Source organism: Limanda limanda, chromosome 4 (genome assembly GCF_963576545.1).
Source record: "Limanda limanda chromosome 4, fLimLim1.1, whole genome shotgun sequence".
Taxonomy (NCBI): Eukaryota; Metazoa; Chordata; class Actinopteri; order Pleuronectiformes; family Pleuronectidae; genus Limanda; species Limanda limanda.
The window spans coordinates 25,187,619-25,213,773 of record NC_083639.1 but is presented as its reverse complement, the minus strand read 5'-3'; the positions used below and the strand labels follow the sequence as shown (position 1 = coordinate 25,213,773).

The 26,155-nt window shown below is 43.6% G+C and overlaps 1 protein-coding gene across 1 annotated transcript in view; it reads right to left on the bottom strand.

Moving 5' to 3' along the window:
- Window positions 1–26,155, bottom strand: part of ephb2b (eph receptor B2b) — a 113,602-nt gene that overhangs the window by 66,419 nt on the left and 21,028 nt on the right. Inside the window, exons 3-5 of the mRNA XM_061069993.1 lie at window positions 20,271–20,346; window positions 17,918–17,997; window positions 6,383–7,067 (exon numbers count right to left, since the gene is read on the bottom strand). Coding sequence (XP_060925976.1) covers window positions 6,383–7,067; window positions 17,918–17,997; window positions 20,271–20,346 — 841 coding nt within the window. The remainder of the gene's footprint in view (window positions 1–6,382; window positions 7,068–17,917; window positions 17,998–20,270; window positions 20,347–26,155) is intronic.

The window sequence follows — 26,155 nt, the reverse complement described above, 5'->3', positions numbered from 1 at the left end:
AAGGACTAGTCAGGTAAGTTTCCATGATATTACTGGGGAAAATATATAAGCATGCTGATTAAGGGATTGTTCATCTGTTCATCTAGACTATTTCCATTCATTTATCCATCAATTGTAAAATATGTTTACAGACGATTCCAATTGTTTGGCTAACTATTTATATCTCTGGCATTGCATTAGTGTTTTTTTACAAACTTTTTTCTCATCTTATTCTACAGAACAATGCCACGTGCACTATCTCATGTGTGGAGACATTTCACCCCATCCAATGTAGAAGGAAAGGCTGTGTACATTTGCAAATACTGTGCAAAGACCCATGTTAAGAATGACACAACGATGCAGAAGCATATAGTCAAGTGCCCAAAGTTTCCTCAGGGGTCAAATCAGCCAATGACACAACAAAATGTTTATATTTATGTCTGTATATGACAAGGTAAATACAGTTAGTATAAATTACCCACAAACTTTCCAGTTTATCCCCGTTAATTCCTGTTAATTCCCGTATATTCCCGTTAATTCCCATGGAAAGTTTCCATCTTTGAATATTCCCGGAATTTTGCAACCCTAGTTGTCACCCAACTCCACTTTCATGGAGAAACACCAGAAAACTGTCTGTGGTCCTCAGGGACTCTGGTATCTCTGGACTCAGGGAAAAGACAGGAAGAGGTGTCAGAGGCAAGAAGCAGATCTGCTTCTACAGTCCATGAGATGACCAAGTATTGTAAACAGCAAAGGAGAGGCACTGGGATTACCAAAGGTCAGACTGTCTGAATGTGCGATTCAGAAGATGATGTGGGATAATAAGGAGGTTGACGGAGCGGCGTGTGGATCAGAGGCTGACGTGCGCTAAAACACATGGAAAACGTTTACAGGCTTAGCAGGCCGTGATCTCTGAGTTCAGGGAGATTCGCAGGGATCGGAGGTCACGTTATCACATCCACAGATGATGAATGGGCCGTGAACAAAGCCTGATAAAGTGTGTGGTGCTGTGTGTTCCTGAGGGTACACATGACTGCCTACTGTAAATGGATTTGTGCACTCGCTATGCCGTAATGTATATTGGAAGGGCTGTATGTGTGTTTAACATCGAGTTCTCTCTCGTTAGACTTCTACTCCTCTTCTCATTAAACGCTCCCCTTCTGTATGGATGTGTGCAGTGTGCGGAACAAGGAGAAAAAAGACATAAAAAAAAAAAGCACCTGGCCATCCTGAAACCCCATCTCAGTGGGTGGGTGGAGGGGGGGATAAAGGCTGGTGGAGGTTCCCTGGGGCCTCTGCGGACAGAATGACACGTCTTGGAGCTCTGCCTGTCGTCCCCCCCCCCTGCTGTTACAACATCCTACGCTGTGTACAGACCAAAGAAGCTGCTTCTATCCAATATACATCACAGACTCTTTATTGGGACTAAATGAGAAGATCAGTAATGGGAATGAAGTCATGTTGTCTAAGAAGCCATTTAACAGGCAAACGCCGCAGTAATGAACATCTGTTATCAGCAAAAGGAAGCAGCCGTGACTCTGAGAGGAGAAGTGCGGCTTTCACATCAACATCACTTTGCATGAATGCAGATTGCGTAGGCAGACTGTTGACATTTCGGTTCCCTCTCTCTCTCCATTTCTTATTCTTTCCCTCATTCGCCCTCTTCACTTGCAGCCCAATGCAAACCTCCCTTCATCTTTGTTTGCACAATGCACAATGCAGCAGGAGCCTTGAGGAGGAGGGGTGGGTGTGTGTGTGTGTGTGTTTGTTTTGTTTTGCTTTGTGCCGTGTTCCAGCGCAGAGGACAGTCAAACAGTCATCGGCGTGGCTGCTCCCCCCCCACGTGCGCTGTTAGTCAATTAGAGCTGCCATTAAAGACGGAGGCACCCAGGGAAATAAAAAGGCAGCAGCGTGGATTTGTCTGTGCTACGCTGATTCTCCAAAACCCGTAAACCCTCTCCAGACCAAGAGGCTGCAATAATTGGGAATCTGACAGTGGGTTAAGGGGGGGGGGGACTCATTTCCTGCTTTCACCTCCTCCCCCCCCCCCCCCCCCCCGCTTTTCCATGCAATCATGTCTATCCAATCATGTCTGCCCGGCACCTTCCCTTTGCACTGGATCCCCCCTAACTCTCTTTATCTACCACCACATTTAGCTGGAGAGTTACCGAAGCCTTTCCCTCCTTAATCTAATTCCAAGCAGCTACTACAGCCACTGCTGATGCCGACCTCACGAAGACACTGACATTAAAAACAGGTCCTGGCCTGGTTGTGAATTCTGCACACAACTACTTCAGATGCTTATCATTCATGTGACTTAGTGACTCTCCGAGGAGTCTGTCGTGCATGTGCAGCAGAGTTTGCGATGCCCTTTATAAAGTACATCTGACTCTTGGACAGGAGCCACTTCCTGTGAGTTAAGAGCAGTGGTGGGAAGTAACAGAGTAGAAATACTGTTACTGTACTTAAGTAGATTTTCCCTATATATGTACTTTACTTGAGTATTTATTTTCCTGACGACTTTTTACTTTTACTCGTTACATTTGAACAAAAATATCTGTACTTTCTACTTCTTACATTGTCAAACTGGCTCGTTACTTGAGCAGCGGAGGTTGGCGCAGCACGGCGCACCTCCCTCTCTCTCTCTCTCTCTCTCTCAGCGTTCAACATTTGTAAAATTATACATTATATACATTATATTCATATTGTTGTTATAATTTTTCAGTCAGTTGAGATAAATCTTGAGGAGAAACATTTTGGGTTGTTTTGTGTCTGTATAGGCCTACTATAAAAAGCACCTGCATTTTTAATTATGGTACTTGTACTTTTACTTTTGATACTTAAGTACATTTCAACACCAGATACTTTTGATACTTAAGTACTTTTAATATGAGCTATTTTAAGACTTTTACTCAAGTCATTTTCTGACGGGTGACTTTTACTTTTACCGAAGTCACTTTCAGGTAAGATATCTGTACTTTTACTCAAGTATGGCTTTCAAGTACTTTATACACCACTGGTTAAGAGGTATGTTTGCGTTTGCATCAGTAAAACAGATGGAGGTGTGGCTCTGGTTAATTTTAAAACAATGTCACTATCTATTTTTAGGATTCTACTCTACGGCCTGGAATGTATTTTTGAAACTCTTCAAGCAAAAAAATTACCATATATGCAAAATATGTGATATATTCAAATGTCTCGGGTTTCTTTCCACTATCCAAGAATTCAAAGAGTTTCTCAGACTTGGTTTGGGCATCAAAATCATTTCTTGCCCCGATGGTTTCACTACACGAGTGGACAAATAGAATATGCAACACTTGCACTCCTCTGTCACCCTGTGTGATGTGATGCGTTGACTCTTCTCGCTTCAAATCTGGGCCACACAATCTGCGCCGCTTGATTTATGATGTTGGTTTTTTTCCTTCCTAAATACAGTAATTTACAAAAACATAACCAGGGCATGAATCACGCTGTTGTTTATTGCTGTGACAGATTGTCTCCATGTGAATCTTCGCTGCTCCACAACACGAGCCACACTCCCACAGTCGAGACCCTTGAACTCCCGATAGCATGGGGTTAGATGATCAGATTACAGTGGAAAAACACACATGGGCATTGTTGAGGGAGTTTGCAATTCCACCCATGAACATGGCTTTCTTTGTGCCCCACTGACGGGAATTCTTTTCATTCTGAAGTGAACAGCAAAGGCAAACAGGACCTCATGTGTCTGTGTGGTGCAGCATCTCCTCGAGGCTCTGAAGGGAAATCAGATCTCTCTTTTCAGGACCGTCTCTGCTGAAAGGCCCCGGTGTGGTTCCACACTCCCATCACTTCTTAGAGAAGAAACTTAATCTCACTTGTAAGACAATCGCAGAGGAAAGGGCCTCCGCAATTTGATGTAAGCACCCCCTTATACACTCAATATTTTGACAGATTTCATGACAGCATAATTATTTGCCGGGATCCCTGCCAGGGATTTAATTGTTACATGCGTAATTACACGTTTAGTTGCGGAGATGCTGGAACAAAGCATGGGTTGTGTTATTAATATTCCAGTACAAATCGTCTCTTTCATTTTGTATAATAATAATATAATAATAATATCAGCAAGCAAAGGCGCATCTTTTATAGATCAATTCCATATCCCTCTACTGGCACTTGAACTGAAGAGACTGACCACAGATCCAAGCACCGATATCATCTTTCGCTGTTCAGGAAGACGAGTAGAGTGCAGAGCAACTGGTGGCGGCTTTCCATCAAGAGGGGCTTCCGAACAATGGAGGGACGGCAGACTAATGTCTCCTTTATCTAATGGTTTTACTTTCTTTCTTAGTAAAATATGTTTCCCCTTTGTTTGCATTGGAGCAACTATTGGAGCCTTTTGCATTTTGCTAAATTCCAAAGTTGCATTCTCAGACAATGGCTCCTTCTCGCAAAGCTTTTATATTCAGATACTCAATCACGTGAGAAGGGAGAAGCTGTTCATTGGCTGCATGCTTCCAAAGCTGCACTTGAGGATGGATTGCATCACAGCGGCGTGACTAGGATGTTCCCATTTCGATTGCTCTTTCGAAGGCAGCCATCGAAATGCATCCTTCCATTCCCGAGAACACAAAAATCGAATAGGTGGATCCTTCTCGAGCGAACTTATCCCAGGATTCATTACCCAGTAAATATAGCGGATCAAAGTAGCTAATAATGCATCATTAAGGGAGGGAGAGGGGAAGCTGGTGACGTGAAAAGGAAATCCTCCAAGGACCAGGCGGTCTCATTTCAGTTCCCTGAAGACGACATCCTCTGAAAGAGGTGGCCTCTGAATTGGTGCACATCTACAGTGATGGTAAGAATGTTGGAAATCTCCCTCCACATATGTGCTTCTGTCAGGAACCCTTCAGTCTTCAGATCTACAGTCTTCACGACAGCAGTAGAGCTGATGAAGAGCATCGGCTGAGTGACGATAGTCGGCCTTAGATTACAAAGCCAGTAATCTGCAGGTAAGGAAAAGCGAACAGGCAGCATGTCCCGAAATGGAAGCTACATATTTTGTCCAGGCAGAAAAATTCCAATGCCCGGCTCTGCAAGGAGATAAAATGGCTCAATATGATTTCCCCGTTGAGCGGATCGCATGTAATCTCTTTCAGCACAAAAGAAACACCATGACTGAGGACACCCCTGAGATGTTCATATCCAGCACATGCAGTGAATTACATGTAGGTCAGAAAACAGGCAGATTTGTTTAATTATGCGTGGATGTGGCTTCAGAGCGGTTAGCTGTCGTCATGTGCCTCTCATCGGTCTGCGTACCTTCAGAAGGAGCCTGGTGCTCGTCCTCATTAGCAGTCACTGAAGGGCCTGGCAGTGTATTTGTTTGTGAATGTGTGTGTAAGAGAGAGAGAGAGAGAGAGAGAGAGAGAGGCGGCACCCATCCCATTTCCCCTCACAGAACACAGTGACTGGGGGGGGGATGCTGGTAATTACAGGCGCACACTGGAGAGGCAGCGACACATCGGGCTGTAACGCAGGTGGGTGGTTTGTTGTGCTGCTCTGAGGTCTGCAGGCGACACACTGTGATGCTGTTCAGAGCGATCAGGATCTCCGAGCACGTCGAACCGAATACCACCTGCCAGCGTGGGGAGAGGCCGCGGCACACGGAGAATGTTGGGCACAGCAATGTTTAGAAAAAGCCAAATCGATTTCCCTGCGAGGGATTCGAGTTGACAGGTAAACGCAGGCAATTTGGAAAAATATCCTCTTTGTGCTCAAAGACAGAAGGAGGCATCAGCCAACAAATGATTAGCACTGAACGTCTGTATGTTCAAAATTGCAGTTCTTATATTCTCAAAATATCTTTTCTGTTTTTCTGATGTGGAGGAACTTAAATGTTGTGATGTCGGGTGAAAAGACATTCACACGAGCAAGAAAGAGCATAAACCTACTGAAAAGTGCATTGAGGAAATGATTTGTGTCCAGATAAGAGGGTTATTGTTTCATCTATTTGTATAGTATATTTACAGTTATAGATGTGCTCCAGAAGAGGAAAGATAATAAAACAATTCTTCTTTGACAAGCTGCTGTGATTTGTGGCTAGACACCTGGGATGAGGTTTTTATTGCAGCTCAGAAGAACATAACTAAACTAAACATGCTCTGTAGACAAATCCAAGAAAATCTTTGGTTTGCCAGTTTAAAAAACAGCAGGAGGTGATGTTCATTTACATGGAAATATGTTGATGGCTTCAGTTGATTAATTATGCACAGGGTTTATACCTTATACCTGTTTGGATCATCAACTGATTTGGAATGAAGAGATCCCTGGAGCAGCGAACAGTGGAGAGTCCACTACCCAACATATGGATTCTATCATTAGCAGATATGATGAAAATGTATTTAGGAACACAACATACCTCGACAAACTGTCCCGTTCTCCACAGCTTCGTTCCCAGACTTGCACATGCAGCGCCCGATGGGAACCATCCACTCTCCATCTCCGTTGCAGTAGAGTTTAATTGGCACGTCCACCTCCTCTGCGTTGGAGATACAAACGCCTCTGGCAGCGACCAGCGAGGTGGACTCCGCCCCCGAGAGCGTCTCCCCGAACAACGCCCCATTCGTGATGATCCGGGGACATTTCCGGTAGAAGACCCGCACGGCGATGAGGGACATGCAGCCTCCATAGTCCTGGAAGGCCAGGTAGAAGCCGTTTCGTGACACTGGGCCGAAGCTCCGGACCTCTGTGTTGATCTTCATCACTCTGCCGCCCAGGTCCACCTGGGAGAAGCTCTCGTCGGCTGCGATGGTGTCCACCTTGGTCCAGGGGTTCTCCATCCAAGCTGGGGAAGTCCGGGTGGCCGTGTCGGAATCAGACTCATAGTAATAGAGGTTAAAGGTCTCTTTGCAGGAGCCGGGCACGTTGGGGATGCTGCTGCAGTCCCGGACGGAGAACTTCATCTCCACGTGGATCCGCTGGGCGCCCCGACGCCGGATATACTTTGTCCGTACCCAATTGTTCTGATTGTTGTCAAAAACATTGCAGACCTGGTACGTCCGGATGGTGTTCATGTTTTCATCATAACCACTCACCTCCTCCCACTGTTGGAAGAAAACAGACAGAAACAGTGAATTAATGGTTTTTCCTTCTCATTCCTCTGCAAAAGACTTTTAAGGATTCTAAAGGAAAACATGTGGCAACTGAGGCTTAGAGTTAAACTGATTCATTCCATTAAGTGCATTTCAGCTGTCAAGCATTAAATGCTCCTTATGTTTCTGATTAATATAACGTGTCATAAAATGCCCAGAGATTCTTATTTAACCACAATAAAAAGACTGTTTTCACATCCATGTAATACTTTGATCTCTGTAACGATTAAGGCACAACCTTGATTAAATTGATTACATAGTGCAAATGCGAGACAACCTTTCACGCAGGTCTACATTTTCAGGAGGTAATATAGGTTAATCAAATTTTGTTAAGTAAATTAAATGGTTTCACATAACAATAATAGCCCGAGGATTGAATTATATTAGCAAGAAACAACACATAAGAGTTTGAGTGTTAAATAACCAAGATATCCCAGAGATGCGTCTTTTATGTTTATGTGAAAAGCTGCTGAGTTTCAGTTTTGGGGAATGCACTCTCACAGTGAAGGAGCCGGATGTCATCAGTTACCTGGCGCTTAGATAAACAGCTGACTAAGCATTCCTGTCACTGAATGAGAGAGATTTTAAACATTAACTGGAATGACAGTCAGTAGAGTGCATACCTCCAGTGAGGGCCAACACATTGACCTCATAAACCCAAATTCAAAATGACTAGAAATTCACTAAATTGCACAAACTGAGGAATGTCAGTCAAGTAAACATGCAAGATTTTGTTATCGTTATTCCTTAATTATTCTCAGAGAAATCTCTCCATCTTGAGGAGTTTGTGCGTAATCCAGATAACAAGCAATACAGACAACTACGTGCTTCCTTGGCAGAGGTAATAAAGTCACTAACAACCAATCTTCAGATCGATTTACTTTCGTTTGATCAAAATGTGAAAGTGCAAATAATGATTTTACATATCATTTCTATTTGAGTATTCTAAAAACTCAAAGGAGGTTCGGGCAGCAGAAACTATTTGAATTTTGGAAAGTGTTAAATATGTAAGCTCTACTTTGTAGAGGCAGAGCGCTTTGATGTTCTCTCTCCTTTCCTGTCCTGCATTGAAATAATCATTCACATGCTGTAATGCTTAAAAAGAAACAGGAGACGTGACGTTAAGTCTCTTGAGCAGAGAGCCTCTGGTTTATATGACGGCGTGTCCTATTTTTTTATTGTACTGTATCTTAATAGGACACATTCATAGCACATACCTTAATAGGTTATTGACATTGTCGTGAAAGGTTCTGTCACTACAGCGAAGCCACGAGGAAACATGACATGCAATTTTCCACAATCAAAGTCACACTAAACTGGCCTAATCATATTACACAGGTAATCATAGAAGGAATAATCAAGGGGTACATTTCACCGCAGGTTTTCCTGCTCTACTTCAAAGCTCACACACACTGCACAGCCAGCTAGCTTCAGCCTGGCTCTGACTGCACAGGCTCCAGATGCAACCTCTGTGGTTTCCTTCCCATTGGCCCGGGATCAAACACGCTTTAAACACCATGCACCCGAACTACTGAGCAGGTCCTGACCTTGACCTCAGCACCTCAGCCAAGAGGAAAAAAAAACCTGTTCTCAAAACCCCAAGAGCCACTTTGCATCAGCTGCACCCTCTGCTGCGTCTGCTCGGCCCTAACCCTGCCCCCCCCCCCTTCACTCTTCACTTCACAGCTGATGTAATTTCTCAAATTAGAGCCCTCTCCGTGAGGATTTTTTGACAGATTCTTGACGGGGGTTGGGAGAAGAAAGTCAGTCACCCCTCTTGTTGTAAAAGCAGCATTTTATCAAACACCCTCCGACTAATTAGAAAGAGCTTTGGCGCTTAATTCTCGTGTCCTAATTAAAAACACACAGCGAGTGTGAAGCTTAGCTCGACCCGAACCATCAACACGAGCCAATCACATAGAGGAGTGATGTGCGGCCAAAAATACGAAATCCCTTTTCCCGAACTTGAGTAATGAGTCAAATCAAAGTACACATTCATGATACACACATGTGGTTCAGTGTGGTCAGTTTTCCTCTGTACCGACTTCAAACAAAGCAATTGTGGCTGTGTTGTTAGACAAGCTCCCGGTTGTCGGCGGGTTAAGGATACATCTGTCTGTTGGCCCCGTGCTGACAGACATCATGGTCCCAGGTCATGAGCAGCCATTGACCTTCCCACTTGTTGATTGGCGGTGGGGGGAGGCCGTGGGCCAATTAAACGAGAGCGGACAGGCCGCAGAGAGCAGAGGATTGGACAAACACAGTTTAATAAAACTCATGTGGAAACAGGTGGGGGGTTTGCTGCTAATGAGCGACGCGGACAGGGGATACTGCCGGGGATAGTGATGTGGGGGGGAAGGGTTAAGCCAGGCTCAAAAAAAAGACCCCAAACAAAATGTGTTTTGATGGAGGGCCCCTTTTTGTCCTGTCATGGCCTCTTTGGCCCTCTTTCATCACAGCCAGTGGAGGGAAGCAAATGAGGCATAATAAGAGCCTAACGATCAAGCGCCGAGTGTGAAATTAGAAGAAACGTCTTCATTTTCACAGCTTTTCCCCCCGGGCTCTTTACCGAGAGTGCTGTAAAAAGGGTGGTCATGTGTTTTAAGTACAGAAGGTGGAGGTAACACTGGTGCTGGATGTCAGGACGGATTAGTCGGAGGGGATGAGCTGCCCTCATATGACGATGGAAACAAAAAAACTCCAGCTTATTCTGCCCAGATCCTGTTACGTTTGGCCAAATGTTGTTTTTCTGGTTTTCCCCGAGTGTGCGAGTCAACAGCCGCAGGGCGAACTGCACTGAACAGTTCGTTATTGTATCATAAAAAGCTGCTTAAGACCAAAAAGGATGAAACATATTTTCTTAACAACCAAAGGCATAAAACATCTTTGAGGCCTCGTTTGTTTTTGTTATATATTCTGGGCATTTATCAATGTTATTAAATGCAATGCTATTAACTTCAAGGTAAACAAGAAGCAGGTGTTGTTGTGTGTTTCTTTGTGTACACTGGTACATTCTTCCCTCCTCTAAGAAAGCCCTCACACACAAAACACACACCCTTAGTGATGAAAAAGCATCGGTGTGAAACCGAACGCACGACTGGCTCCAGACAAAAGCACAATGTTTTATGTTTTAATTGCTCTCGTCTGGCTCTAATAATTCCGGGACAAACAGTGTCTGTAAACAAGTGTCAGTGTTTGGTTGAACCTGCTGGGTGTTACCCGTCCTAACTGACTCAAACAAACAGGAATCCTATGTGTGGTATTTGAAGCTCTGAGTATATAAAGTCATTTTCAATGAACTGTCAAAGACCCCCGAAACCATTCTGTTGTATTATCACGCGGATGTGTGTTGTTTGAAATTCATTATAAAGTCTTTGCAACTACTTGCTGTTCAGATAAAGGATGTAACAGTCACATGTACAAAGCCTCTTCCTGCACTGGAGCTGTGCATTAAGGACAAAATCATATCAATACAAAACATTTCAGAAATTTTTGATATTTATCATGATTCATGAGTCATATTCTTACTTTTAAAAAATTGTATTTAGACAAAAGACTCAATTGTTGCTCCCAAATAAACCATGTGGTTTTTAACTCTTCAATTATGAGCAGAGAATGACAACCTCTTGACAAACAGTAAAACTAAATTGAATCAAGTATCTGTTTCACCTCCTAACTGTGTTTCTCTTGATCTATCACCTTCAGTTTTCTCAGGGACTAATTCATGGATCTTGATGAAAAGAATCAGACACATTTAGGAAATTGATGTGTCGGATAGGAGTGTGTATAGTTTGGTGCAAATTGATTTAGAAAGACTGAGCCTCTGCAGACGTTTCATTCTCCAGCTCTATCCATCAATTGTTTCGAAAGTGTTCAAACCATCTTTATTCTGTTCAGAAAACTTCTTTCCCGAAACAGGTTTGGGTTCATGAACTGACAACCTGTAGAGGCTGTAACTTCTCACAATGCTAGCAGCAATATTGAGAGACAGACACAGAGAACGTATGTGCGGAGTAAATCTACAGCAGACCGTGGTGGTCAGGCTGTGGCTCCTCTGTGTCAGCCGCTCCTCTGTTCCTCAGGAGTTATATGAGCTGTTACAGTTCAGTGACGTTCGGCGAGAAAGAGGCTGAGAATCAATATCTCTGCCACTGGAAGAGTGAGAGGAGAGAGAGAAAAGTTCAGCTGACCCGCAATCCATACGTCTCCGTGACAGTAGGTCGCTGCTTTATCTGTAAAGCCAAGCGGAAAGACCCGTCAAGGCTGAATTATAGACTGGAGTCACCACTGCAGCTGAGACGATGCAACGCAGAGAGCTCTTTGCTTTCGCTCAACAACCCAAACGATAACATTAGTCCAGGCTCTCGTAACTCCTCAGACCTCTTTGTAGCAGCGAATTACCAAACCTACCAAAATACTGCAGGAGCTGCTGCACACTGCTGAGGATTTACATTTGCTTCTGACGTTTTAAACAAAACTGGTTTGCAGTGACCGAGCGTTGATGGGTTCAGTGCAGCACTCAAGGCAAAACACGTCGGGTGTTTGTATAAAGACCTTAATCACGGCCACAGCCTCGGAGGGATTAACAGCAGCCACAAAAGATAACTTCCAAATGTTAATCCTAAATGAAAAACAGGGGAAGAATCAAGCATCAGCAGCCAACAGCCTGCAGGGAGACCCATGGTTGTTGATGTGTCGCTCCTCATATTACTCTGCTGGGATTGTATACTCTCCTCTTATGCATTCGTACCGAAAGCAACACAGTCAGGTTGTCAGATTTCTCAATTTCCTGTACATCTGCGCTACAGGGAGAACATGCCAGCACACACACGGTCAACAAGTTTGTTGGCTGCAAGGAGATGACCACAGATACACTCCTCACAAACTAGTTGTCAACAGCAAGTCAGAAAATGTTGATAAATACATAAGATCTGTCTGGCAAGTGCAAGTGGAGGAGTCGTGGATCGTCAATGCAGACACTCAAATGTGTTTGACGGAGTGTAAAACTGTGATTTGGATGAATAGATCCATTACTACACATACCGAAAGTGCCAATTTAAATTTTTACATTTTGTAGCTTATTTCTGCTTCTTCAGTAACTAAAGGACAGTGACAACTAGGGTTGCAAAGGGGCGGAAAGTTTCCGGTAAATTTCCGGAAACTTTCCACAAACTTTCCACGGGAATATTAAGCTCGGGAATTTTGGGAATTTTGAAAAAAAAAAACTATGCAAATTAAAAAGCTGAGCAATAAAAACATTCTTCAAAACTCTATTTTAAAGATGTATCGAATGCAACACACACTGCACGTTGAGTTTCAACCCTCCACTTTGCATTCTTCCAAAACATGCACAGATAATTCCCAGCATCCTTCACTCTACAGCAGGGCTATTGAGGCCTGCTGTAGAGTGCAGGACTAGTCAGGTAAGTTTCCATGATATTACTGTGGAAAATATATTAGCATGCTGATTGAGGACTGTTCATCTGTTCATCTAGCCTATTTCCATTAATTTATCCATCAATTGTAAAATATGTTTACAGATGATTCCAAATGTTTGGCTAACTATTTATATCTCTGGCATTGCATTAGTGTTTTTTTACAAACTTTTTTCTCATCTTATTCTACAGAACAATGCCACGTGCACTATCTCATGTGTGGAGACATTTCACCCCATCCAATGTAGAAGGAAAGGCTGTGTACATTTGCAAATACTGTGCAAAGACCTATGTTAAGAATGACACAACGATGCAGAAGCATATAGTCAAGTGCCCAAAGTTTCCTCAGGGCTCAAATCAGCCTATGACAAAACAAAATGTTTATATTTATGTCTGTATATGACAAGGTAAATAGTTTGTATAAATTACCCACAACATTTCCAGTTTATTCCCGTTAATTCCCGTTAATTCCCGTTAATTCCCGTATATTCCCATGGAAAGTTTCCAACTTTGAAAATTCCCGGAATTTTGCAACCCTAGTGACAACGCAGCCGTGTGTACCTGCAAAAGGCAACTACACTCGGAACCAGCCTGTTGTACAAGCTACAGCTGGTCAGAGTAAAGTGTCACATCCGTCACGTCGCAGTGTGAACGAACTGTCACAATATTGAAAGGATTCCGTGTTTTGACACAACGTGAACAGCGTATTTATCACATCCTGTCATTCCAGCGTTTGAATTAACCTGGGCTAGCTTCTCTGTCCACGGGCACATTACATATCACTGCTCTATCACTGACAGAAGTAAATAAATTATTCACACAAAAGCAGAGAGAGAGAGAGAGACGGAGAGAGAGAAGGAGCCGGTGGAGAACTCCCGGGGAACAGGCGCCCTGTTTGCAGTGGTGGGAAATCTGTCAGAGCAGGAGTGGCTTCCCCGGAGGGACAGCGGACAAATGACACCCACTCTCTGCATTCAATTACTATGAGAGGGGCCATGGGAGCCAAATCTTGCAGGAGACTGGGCTTCATACACACACACACACACACACACACACACACACACACTTAAGTAGAACTGTCTGCTGCAGTCAACTCCCATTACCACTGTCCACTACGTAATGCACAACATGTGAAGCTGGAGGAACAATTCTACCTTCTACCCCCTTTATTCCTGCTTTTATTCTTAAAACATAATTTCACAGACTTTAATTGTGAATCACAGCAAATTAGTGGTCACTTTAAAGATCCAGCAACTCCAATACAGTGAAATAACTTCAACAAATTGCTTATAAAGACAAAAGAGAGGCTATGTGGAAACAGAAATATGCCATGTTGGTCTGCCACACATGCCCAGCATTAAATGTAAACAGTCTCAATCTTATTCCAGAGGAATTCTAATACAATATGCAGGATCTTTGATGACTCACAAGGAAATGATTTGTTTTACAAACATTCTGCAACATGCGCTGCTCCTAGCCGTCCTGCAAACCTCTCCCTGCTGTGTCCCCGGGTGACACCGGACATATCCCGGTACAGGGACATTATGATGACACATCCATAATGATAACCTTAACCTTAGCCACGCACACCAACTCATTATGTTCTCCGCCTATTCAGGAGACCTCAGTTTTCCTTCCACAGTCGCCCTGTGTGCTCTCCGCAGCCGGACGTCTATTTCTAAATGTCAGTACTCCGGCAGAGTGGTGGCCGGCGGGTCAGGAGATCTGACCCGATGTTCGCAACATCTCTCAGCTCCACTCCAGAAAAGAAAACAGTGACCACTTAACCCTGCTCCGCTGGCCGGCTATACATTACCTCAATGTCACGGCAGATTCTCAGAGGGTCAAGATCTCGGAGCAAGTTAATAAAGAGAGTAGTTGATGGAGTTTCAGTGAGAAGCAACAGGGATCAGTAGCAGTTCATTGTATTCTGATGGTCTATACATCCACACACGATATATATACATATATATATATATACATATATAAATTAGGGCTGGGCAAGTTAACTCGTTTTAATCGAGTTAACTCAAGTGATGAGTTAACTCGATTGTTTATCCGCCAATTATTTTCTTTTTTCCTGTTCTGCAGCAGTCAGCAACAGACTTTCACAAAATAAAAGCCTGACTTTCACAATAAAACAATAAATAATCAAACCTGAGTTAATGCGAGATAAAATAATTAATCGAGTTAACTCATCACTTGAGTTAACTCGATTGAAACGAGTTAACTTGCCCAGCCCTAATATAAATGTAAAGGTGCTGTTAAGCTGTGCCAGATATTTATATGCATTGCCATTGTAATGTCATAATCGTGTTGTGACATTCTGTGTATCTGTGCACTTGGGGTTAAGTCTACTCAAAGTTCCCCGGCTCAGACACATGTCGACATGATATTCCAACTGTACAGACGGCACCAGTGTGGGTGGAGTGACTGTTGTATTGACAAACTCAGAACATAAGTTAGAGGACATCAAACTTCCTGAATGGCTCCAGGATAAAGTCTGGTTTGGTAAATATTGCACTAGTTGAATGTTGAAAGCTGAATGTTTTTGGTTTTGCTATGAATAATGAAGACGTCATGCTTGTCTGGCTCAGGGACAACACACGTTTGGCTGTCACTTTACATAATTAAGAGGAGGCACTGCCAAAGCCATGCACAGAGAGGGTTATAATATTTGGCTTAGAAAAAGCTCAAGTGTTTGTTTTCCTCAAATCGCTTTTAAAAAAACCCTCATGGAGGAAGTTGATTTTATTGCTGTAACTCAAGACAGTTCTTATACTAATAATTTGACAGGAGTTATTCAAATATCCCGTAAAATAAAAGCGTGGAACCGCACCAACTGCGATAACATTTCTGACTTAATATCACACTGTTACTTGTTTGCGTTTCCTTTGTGTGGCAGAAGTATCACGTGTCGAGTTAGGATATATTTCATGAAGCCGCGTAGAGCAGTGAAAGCCAACTGCTGGTGCGGCGCTCTGCTGGATGTTACTGATCCACCGCCTAAGCCCGTGAAGCCATGCATATATGTGTGTAAGACAATAGCTTCTGTAAAGCACCTCTCGCTGTTATACGGAGCGGGACAGCCAGCTCTGTTTCCACACCTGTTGCCCTGGGCCATGAGGGACAAGCTATCTTCATCGCCCTCGCTCTTCACTTTCCAGTGGACTGTGCGTTTGACAAGCTCAGCCATATCATCATTAAACTTCAGTGCCCACGCTGATAAGGCCAACCTATACCTGACTAAAGCTCGGGGGCTTAGGGAGTTGTTCGCATTTCATTGCACTCCGAGAGAGGGATATATCATAATTGCGTGTGGAGGTTTCCGGATAGGAGCACGGGGACTATCTGAAGTTTAAAGCAGAGAATGAGTGCACACAGATAAGCGCTTCAGGAAGTGTAACTGTGAGGTTATTTGATTTGGACGACAACACTACCACAAAATCAGGCCGTGCACCACATGTTTCTGCACCAGAGATGATTCTTGAAGAGCTTGGACGGCTTTGGTCGTATGTTTGGAAGCTAAATTTACTTCAATTTGACCCGTTTGACACAACAGTTAAAGTTTTCAAGTCTGAAGTTTAAAGCAGAAGATAAGTGCACACGTAGATAAGTGTTCCAGGACGAGTTAATGTGAAGATATTTGATTTGGATGACAAAGCCACCACAGAACCAAGGGTTTCATCACATGTGACTGGACCAGAGGTGATTCTTGAAGAATTTAGAGGTCTTTAGTTTTAATGTTGAGACTCTAATTAGACCTATCTACTTATCGGACATGCCTGTGGTTTATGAAGCCCCTCAGATCCTCTGGTTATTCTCTCTGAGTTGTTCCACTAAACAGAACCAAAAGGTTTGGGGATGCTGCTTTCAGCCATTTACACTCAGACTCGCTTGAAGAACCTTCCAGAGGAGCTGAAGATGTTGAAAATTCAAAATGTAATTGAAAATCTACTGTTGATTACCTATTTTATGCTCAGTATAGTCTTTTCTATTATTGAATTAGCTTTTTTAAACAAAACTACACTGAAAACAGACAATAAGCCACAAGTTACCGCACCACAGATGATTACTTTATAGTGTAGAGTTCTTGAGTTGGATGTTCAGACACTAAATTCACCTCATTTTGGCCTGAACAACACTGAAGAGTTCGCAACAGTGACCTTTTTCTTCAAGTCTGAAGTTTCCACTTCCTATTAAACCTGATTACGAAATATGGGTTGAGTGAATGTTTTGCTGAATCTACCAGTTTGCAAAGATGAAAGCGATTTGTGAAGTAAACTGTCTCTGGAGCTGGTATGCATGTGCGTAAGCACGCTCTGAGAAGATTGGATCCAGAGCTGGCGAGGGGAAAAGAAAGCAGGCGTCTTTCTGCTTTGCTATTGATTGTCGGAATTAGCAGGGAGGAGACAACGTGCCCTCAGGTTGAGAGAGATGAAGTTGTACTAAATTATTGCTGAAGAACTTTGAAGTTGTATCATGGAACTCTTGAAGGCCAGCTCGCTCCATGCAGCCATATTTTGCTTATTTTATAGTGCAAAAAGACACAGCATGATAATTCAAACCATCTTTTATACAAACCACAGAAGCATAAATAATTGAATAAAATCGGCAGTGGTTTTCAGAAATGCACCAGCAAATAAGTCTACAACATTTTTTCTCTCTCTTGGACCCAGTCTGAGAAGTTTAAATCTTGTGGTGGGGAAAGAAGTGCAGGAGACTGAGACTCTGTTTCTGGCTGGCTGTAAGTGGGCCTGGCTTGCATGTGGCTGGGAGAAAACCAATGCCTTGGCAAACCATGTGGAAATACTGTGCATCAAACACCAACAGGGCCCATAGAACACAGGCCCTTCTGGTCTGGCACACGAGTACACATATGTGAGTTAAAGTCCGATTGTTCATTCATACAGTGCTGGTCATGATTCAGTGAATTCAGATCATGTACAAAATCTGGATCATTTACGGACGGATAACTCAATAGAAAGTGTTTGAGGGGGTTGGTGAAAATCAAACATAGGAGAAAAACCCGGATGAGTCTAAAGGTTTCTTTTTCAAACGTCTACATATGGTGCCAAATATCACGTTGCAGGAGTTTTTTTCTCGGGGGATGATTTAACTCAGTCTGAGAGGCAGGCGAGCTCATTAATTGATCTCTGACCTCAGAGTGAGAAACCAAAACACCGGCTACCAGCAGAAAAGGGCAATTTTAAATCTTAGAAGAAGGTCACTAACTAACCCTACACCTTTGTCCCGATGAAAATGCCCTAAAAACAACACTCAATTATATTATTGCTTGAATAGTAATTTAATTAAACCTTTGCTATTGCAAGTAAAGCATATTAGGACGAAGGGCAAGTGACTTACGCTGTTGTCGCTCGACCCGGACACGGGGTAGACCGTCCAGCCGAGCTCTGCTGTGGCCGTGGTGGAGTCCATGAGTGTCTCTGTGGAGAGGATCAAAGAAAGGAGGAGGTCAGATCATCTCACAACAACAAGCAGGAAATGGTATGATAGTATAAAAGAGTATTAGAAATGCTTTTAAAGGCAAATTTGTCTAAAACAATCTCAAATGTCCATTAAAAGTTCTTCATCAAAGCCTAAAAACAAAGAAATGCATTTTTGGAAAAGCAGAATATAAGCGGAAAGGCAAACATAAAACTGAATATTATCAATAGGATATTTACAGGCTATTTAAAGTCTAATTAGTGAATGTATGTAAAGGTTATTATCTGCATTGTCATCATAGTGAATAAGACCTGGTCACTGGATAATGACATTATTTACTACTCATTATTATTTAAAATAATCTGTTTCATTGTGAGAAGTTGCTCCTCATCATTAGCTATCGAGACACACACACTACATGTGTTAGGAGAGTCCCAGTAGTTTCACAACAGCTCACACACAATCTGGGGGAACTTTGCCATCATCCATACAACTCTGAAGAGTAAACAAGAGGCTGGGAAAGCAAATCTCCGTGGAAGGGAACACCTCTGGTAATTGGGGTCAAAGAGAAGGTGCCTCTTGTCTGTCATGAGATCCTCAGCAGCACAGACTCCAGCAGCCTGACCCGACTGTCCGTCATGTGCTCACTGACCCACTCACAATGTCACCTTCGTTCCCTCTTTCTTTTTTTTATATCAGACTCTCTGTGCCCGTGCCCTCTGTTTTCCATCCCTCACGTCCTCTGATCTACGGAACCGAGGGGCAGGTCTAATGAATTTCCCCCGCTGATTAGGCCTGTGTCGCTCTTGTGCTCTCGCGTTGAGCTGCAGCAGATGGAGAGAGCATTCATTAGGTTGGAGGCGTCAGCTGCCACCCCCAAAATGCCACAGAGGGATTTAGAAACCCCCCCTCTCTACAAACAGGGCTACTAAGCTTAGCATTTAAGTCCCAGCGAGCGACTGTAAAACAGGTCTGGGGAACAACTGCATGCTGCAGAGGCTCGTCACTGATATTGTGCTATGAGCCGATTGAATTAGCGTTAATATCGCAAGATCTTCCTGCAGGTAAGGAATGAACGGAGGGAATCGAAGCGGAGGATCTGAAGTTACATCTCGGTGGATTGTATTTAACGCTCGCCGATGTTTCAGAGACTTCCAGTTGTTTCGTCTGATTCATATTCCAGCCAAAGCCACAGCTTTTAATTAACAGGCTCCACACGCATGGGTTTATTTCAGGCCCTTCTGCTGACTGTGTGCATCTACGCTGCACACGAGGCATAATGCTAGATCTCACTTCCTATTCAGTTATCACAAAGCCCAAATCGTATAATTAGGCAGACGAGGCTGCAATTGAGCAGCTATTGATAACCTTGTGTGTGACTCAGAGCCGAGGAGCCTACATGGGTGTTAGGCAGTGAAATGGTAATTATCTCCAATAATGATAACGATAATTAGCGGAGGAGTAAAGTGAGAATAATGAACTCCCTGCGTGGTGGCGTCGGGAGAGTTGTGGGGGAAACAGGGAGCAAATTTCCCCAGGACTGTTAACACAGACTCGGCGACTCCCCCACTCCTCCCAGCATCCTCTGCACACACACACTTCTCCTGCTTCAACTAGGGATGCACCGATCTGCTTTTTTCACCTCCGATACCGATATCTGAGGTTTAGTATCGGCCGATACCCATCCGATACCGATATAGAAAAACAGCGCAAAATGATGGTAACAAACTGTAAGTTTCATTTGGGGGAAAAGACTGGGATCATGAGACTTGACTCAAACATTTCTTTCCTATTTTTTAAAAAACAAATAAACAGATATAAATGTACTGAATTACTTATTTATTTAATAATTGTGCACCAGTAAAACAATCTTAATCATAAAAATATAGTGTGACTGGTTCAGTCATTGCAATTAGGGATTCAAAATACACTCACAGCGTACAGCATAGAATTACACTGAATAGATCAGCCGATATGGAGCGGCCCATTGTCACCGATACCCGATCAACAAATTTCTTCAATATCGGTACCGATACAAATATCGGATTGGTGCAACCCTAGCTTCAACCCACTTCCACTCACTGACTCCCTTCTTCTTCTTCCCCTCTCTTCCATGCTCTGTCTCTCTCTCCGGCCCACACACCGGACAAGAAGTCCCTCACCCACAAAAAGAAAAGACTGATCACTTTTCTTCCTCCTGCTGTCTACACTTCAGTCCTGGCAGCCGCACCGATTCATTACCTCCCGTGCAGCAGAGCAGCACATAGCTCACCACTGTCAGCCCCTGCCTTGTTCTCAGCCGGAGCTCCAGCCGTGGCAGAGCGTGGCGGCTCGGCAAGACCAGTCGGCTATTAATCAGGAGGAGAACAGGGTGCAGAGATCCTCGTCTGAATACAACCACAGGAATCACTCTTTTCCTTTTCTTGTGGTCACTTGTTTACGAGGTGATCACATGAATCTTGTCGCTCGTTGGACAGGCAGTGACGTCCCCGGAGAAGGACGGTTTGAGTGTAAAGACGAGCCGTCCCACTGCTCTCCTCTACACTGTTTATGGCTTGGTCACCATCATCATCACTATGTGGGGAAAAAAAAGATTTGCAGCCCTAAGAGGACTGTCAACGGGCCGATACTCGCCAGGAAAAGATCGGGGAAAAGCAAACATTCTTCAGGAACACTCACACAGAGGGAGGAGGAGAAACGTAGCATTTAAAACTTTTAATAGGTTGCTAAATATAATGATTTAAAGGTTTGGACCTCACAAGATCTCCATCAGGGCAGAAACAGCAAAAACAGATTTATTACATCTGGTGGTGTGTATGTATAAATTGTTATTCAAAGTAGAAAACCAGGTGTAATCCATGTTTCAACCAGATCATTTAGGACAACTTCCACCTGAAGGTGAACTTTAATGCTTCGTCAAACTGATTACTTTCTTCTTAGGAGCCATTATTTTAAGTATTTAATAGAGAATTATTTTATTTTAATCCAACAGTGTAAAGTCTAATACTCGATGCTGTACCAAATCATACTTGTACCAAATTATACAGTAGTATAATGGATTTTGTCACCATTACAATGTAACGTCCGGGGGGACACACATCCCGGGCTCTCAGATCTGGTGACAAATTGGAGCCTCTCAATTTCCCCACTTCAAGTCCTAGTGTTTTTGCATTATTTGTGTGGCAATGAAGAGGGATACATAAGTGTTTGAACAGTTTAACTGAGCTCATGGGAAAATGACCTCAACCGTAGCAGCCAACATCATCAGCAGCACTTCACTGACAACAAAGACAAAGAGATGATTCTACACATCGACTGGAAAAACCTTTATATTTCTTTCACATACACAACAGCTAATATAAAAAATATAACCGTAAAAAATTTAAGTGTGGACGTGTTTTTGTTTTTTCTTTCTTCTGTCTTTTTTTAAACCTGATACCCTCGACTGTAGAGGGGGCTATGAATATGCAATGAGACCTCGGAGTCTAAGAAAAGCCTGCTAGGCGGAGAGTGCTTCTTCCAACACTTCCTGAGACTAAGGAGAGAGTTTAGTGCTGATCTGAGAGAGAGAGCTCTCCAGTGAGAGGCTTTCTGAAGTGACAGGCGGGGGGGAGAGGAGTGGAGAGGAGAGGAGAGGAGAGGCGAGAAGGGGGAGGACGTGGTACAACGACAGCACTCCTCTTCTCTAAGAGGGGTCAATACCGCATTCTAAAGAAAGCAGGAGAATTTCCAATGAGAGAAACAGAAGCAAACTGTTCACAGAAAAAAACGCTTCAGCTCAAACAAGCACAGCGAGTAAGAAAACATATACACATGCAAACACAAAGACTTCAGAGTCAAAGTTATCTACAAGCCATTGTGGTTCAGCATTAATAAATGAGAGACACTATATAATATTAAAACGTGGTGCACGCTGGATTTCACATCACTCACCGAGTAAAGAGTATTCGCCCGTTTACCTCCTCTGCACTGTTTTCTCTCGGTTATTTTTGTGTATTTATTCTTCTGCAGCATGTTTCTCAACCTTTGCGGTTGGTTGACGGTGTTGACTGACCAGCCATGCTTTGTCCAAAGGGCAAGGAAATCCGGGGTTGACAGATGGATGGCCAATTAGTTACAGGGAACAGACAGATTCCTGCAGTCTGAGTGATGGATGGAAACTTCTCTCTGCTGCCACGAGTAATCCCTCAACTAAAGTACACCTTCCAACTCGCAGTGCTTTTCCCCCGGGCGGAGAAAACCCAAGTGCAGCTTTCCAAGCAAATTGACATTTCTCGTCTTTCTAACACAAGTACATACATGTTGATACATGCCCGCGCGTAAGTATATTGTTACATGGTCGACTACAGATATGTCTCCTTGTCTCTCTGTTTTTCTCAGCATGAAGAACCCAATTTGACAAATTGCTTTGCAACATATTGCATCACCGCCGCAGAAAACCCTGCATATAAATGACTTTGACACGGAGGAATCAAAAGAAAAAAATAGTGATTTTCTAACAAAGTAGCATACATTTAGGGCCTACGGTTTAATGGGGTTATTTTGAAGAAGCAATTGACCTCCGAAACAGCGTGAAGCAGCTTGGAGGCAAGACCTCTTTTTATCTTTTTCTCGCCTGCAGAACTACAGCCTCCTCTCCACGGAACAAATCTCTCAACGTCGATATAAACCACATATGGTGCTTTGTGTTGCTGTGATAATTCCTGCCAGCAGGGTTAAAAAGCAGCTAAACATCCTCACCATAAAAGCCAAGCTATTTAGTTCTGTATAACCACTGCTGAAGGGCTGCATTTACTTGTATTTCTCTAAACACCTGAAACCACAGTATTCGATGGCAAATGTGGGAAGATTGTGGTATGCCCTGCTTCTGCAGAGTAACATGAGCAAGCTGCTCATTGTGCTAAAAACAGAACCCTATATAGCGGCCCTAGCACGGAAATCTGCCCAGATTAAGGGGCAGAGCAATGATATACCCCTGAGGGAGCCAATGCAACTGCACAGACGTGATTCATAGCTTTAATGATGGACAGGGCTACTGTATGGCTTGTTGGAAAGAATAACAGTCTGTTTCATTTAGAGCTAAGAAGTGGACAGAGCCCCTGGTCCGGAGAAACTCAGCTCAACTTATCTGTCAGCACAAGCTGGGCGCATTAGGTACAGTAGAGCTCCCGGCACTGTCACATAACAGCATATCCCAGTGTGTTAAATGAATTTTTAATCCCACTTTTACAATGAAACAGGGGCTTTGTGGACCATGTGGCACAGGCCCAAACCTCAGGAACACAGCTCAGGGTTGGACTGGCACGCAGCCCTGGGTATGCAGGGACCTTCCTGGTGTGTCACTCATGAGACATCGCTCTGTCACGGAGATTTATCTAATGTGGAGGTGATTGTTGAAGAGGCAGGTCTGGAGTTGGGGCGATGATGACGGTGTTTTTGGGGAAAACGATGAGGTGGGGCTCAAAAATCAGCCCCACCTCATCAGAGTTCTGCCGTGGGGCGCTGAGTAATCCATGGCAAGGAGAGATGAGGGAGGAAGCCGGGAAGTTGATTTTGGCAGAGGACAGTGAGGTCTGAAATACGGTACCACACACAGGGAGCGCAGGACTCTCAGAGCACCAGCTGATGACAGAATGATGCAGCATGGTGTCCCAGGGGCCTCGGGCAGGATGTTCAACAGTAATCCCGACACAGCCGTGCTGGGTTATCAGTCAGTGTAGCTTCACTCGTCAGCAAGGCCAAGGGGCATTCACCAAAAACAAATTTAGAGTAGCAAAAAGTTTTGGGACGGATGAGTGAATACCTGTCAGGTCCTCAATTTAGATTGTGAAGTGTGTTTATGTGTTTCAGGGATTTACTTTATTTTTCTGATGATTCAATACAGTGAAATAAAATGGAATATAGGGCAATTTTAGTTAAAATTAAAAATTTCCGAGATTAAAGTCACAGATCTACTAAAAAAAGAATTGTGTCTGACCCTAAACCACCTGCAGTCGCTGACCAAATCAAATAAATAAACTTTGCGATCAGATTTAGCGAATCAGGAAATTCTCATGGGGTTTTGGGGGGGGTTAGGATTTCAACAGGCAAAGGCTGAGGGCAAGGAGGGATTGGCGGTTTCCAGGACAAAGCCAAAGAAGGTTGAGCTGTGATTAATCAGTTGGCAGGGGAATGAGCTTGGGAGCTGAGCGACAATCAGTTGAGTGAAGTGGAGACCAGTGGAGATGAGCTGGTAGAGAGAGGTATGTTGCGTGCTCGAGTAGGAAAAGGTTACACACAGCAAATTGCAAATCCTACTTGTAACCATTGGTAGACTAACATTTGTCCAATTGTTGCATTTCCCGATTAAGTTCCCTCATTGTCCGAGTATAGCTTTTCTTTCCCTGCATTAAGATGTTTTTGCTATCAGCTACACCTGTAGGGGGCATCATTAGTGTAGTTTCACCATTAAAACCTTCTTTCTCTGAGTGACACCATATTCGTGGCAGAGAGACATCAATCTAAGCAATAAATTGAGAGTGGGAACAGTCACCTGGTCAATCACGAGCCGTGTGAAAGAAACCTGGCAAATAACACAAGCCCGAGGATTTATAAGTACGCTTTCCATATTTCCCAAATCCCTCACAACCCATAGAGACCTGTTTAACAAATCATTACATTTTCAATTCTGCAGCGGAAAATTCTGTAAAAGCGGGTCCCTCATTTTTATATGCAGCCGCTGAAGTGAACGAGCATATGATTAAAAAAAAAAGGAGGCCATACAATTGACATTCAACCATCCATCCAATCATTTTAAGTGCTGTATGAGAACTGTGACGTTCCTCTACGAGTGCAGCGGAAATACCTGCAGCAGAGTCGGACAGGGACGAACAAATCACTTTTCATCACGGTGACAGCTTTTCAGATACCACTACTAATTGACTTAATGGAAGTAATCATCGCCGACCCTCCCACGCCTTGCCTACCAGCCATTAGTTAAAAGTGGGAGATTAAAAACCGTACATAGCTCATGTAGGAGCGTGAAGGAATCCTCTATTTCACGGATGTGCGGTCTCCGGCTTCACGTGAGGGATTTCATCGTCTCGCTCTCCCTCTACTGTCGTCATTTTTCGTAGTCTCTTTCTCTCCCTCTCCCTGTTTTTTGATTAGGTTTGGTAATAATGGAGCTAGGGGCCCTGCAGGAGCAGTGTGACCACGATACGCCTGTATCGGTCCAAAGACAAGACGTCCCCCCCCCCCCCAGCTTAAAATATACTCAACTGGAAAAGTGGGAGCAAAGGGACCAATTTCCCCTCCTAATTTGTCCTACATGAGATGATGTCTGCGGTAGTCAAGGGAGCAGCTATCTCCATGCCAACCGTTTTGATTGGCAGCTCGGGGAAAAAATGTGGGTTACATAGTAAAGGTGGTGGGGGACACCGATTGAAAAGTGTGACGGAGATACGATGCAAGAGAGAGCTCATCTGAGCGGAGAGTGAAAGGTGTTTCAGCATCCTGAGAGTTCAGCTGTAGTTTAACAAGGAAGCGTAAACAGTGTGCAGCGGGATGTGGGACAAGATGGGAGCTGGTTTTACTGCCATGGCCTGTCCTTGTTTGGCTGATAAGAAATTCACCCTCTATTTGATATTTAGTCAAACTGCATCCTCCTACATAATGTGCCAAGGCAAGTCATTAAAGTACATTTTATGACCTCGTCTATATCCCTTTAAAGAGCCTTTCATCCTTCGGAAAGAGCCTTTAAAACGCTGCAGTAAATTCCTGTGCAGAGGCTCTGTGTCCTTATCACGGGAGCTCTGGTGATAGGGTTGAACTGTTGACCTGTCCTAGGTAGACACTAAATAACTAAATGTCCCTCTGTGTTTAAGTCATACAGAGAATTCCCACCTGCTCATATCAACAGGACCCAAAACAATAAATGGATAGAACAGAGCTGTGCATCGTGTACTGTTTTAGACAGATTTTGACATGGAGCATTTTGAATCATCTTGCCAGGAAAGAAATGTAGCCCATCAAGTAAGTTTGTCAATGTGGTTTCAATATTTTCCAAGAAAAATCCCAAATACAACTTAAGATAGTTACAACCCAAAATAGCCAAGATTTACCGAGTTTTTTTCTGTTAAATCAAAAGGTCTGGTTAATGGTGAATTGGGAATGTAG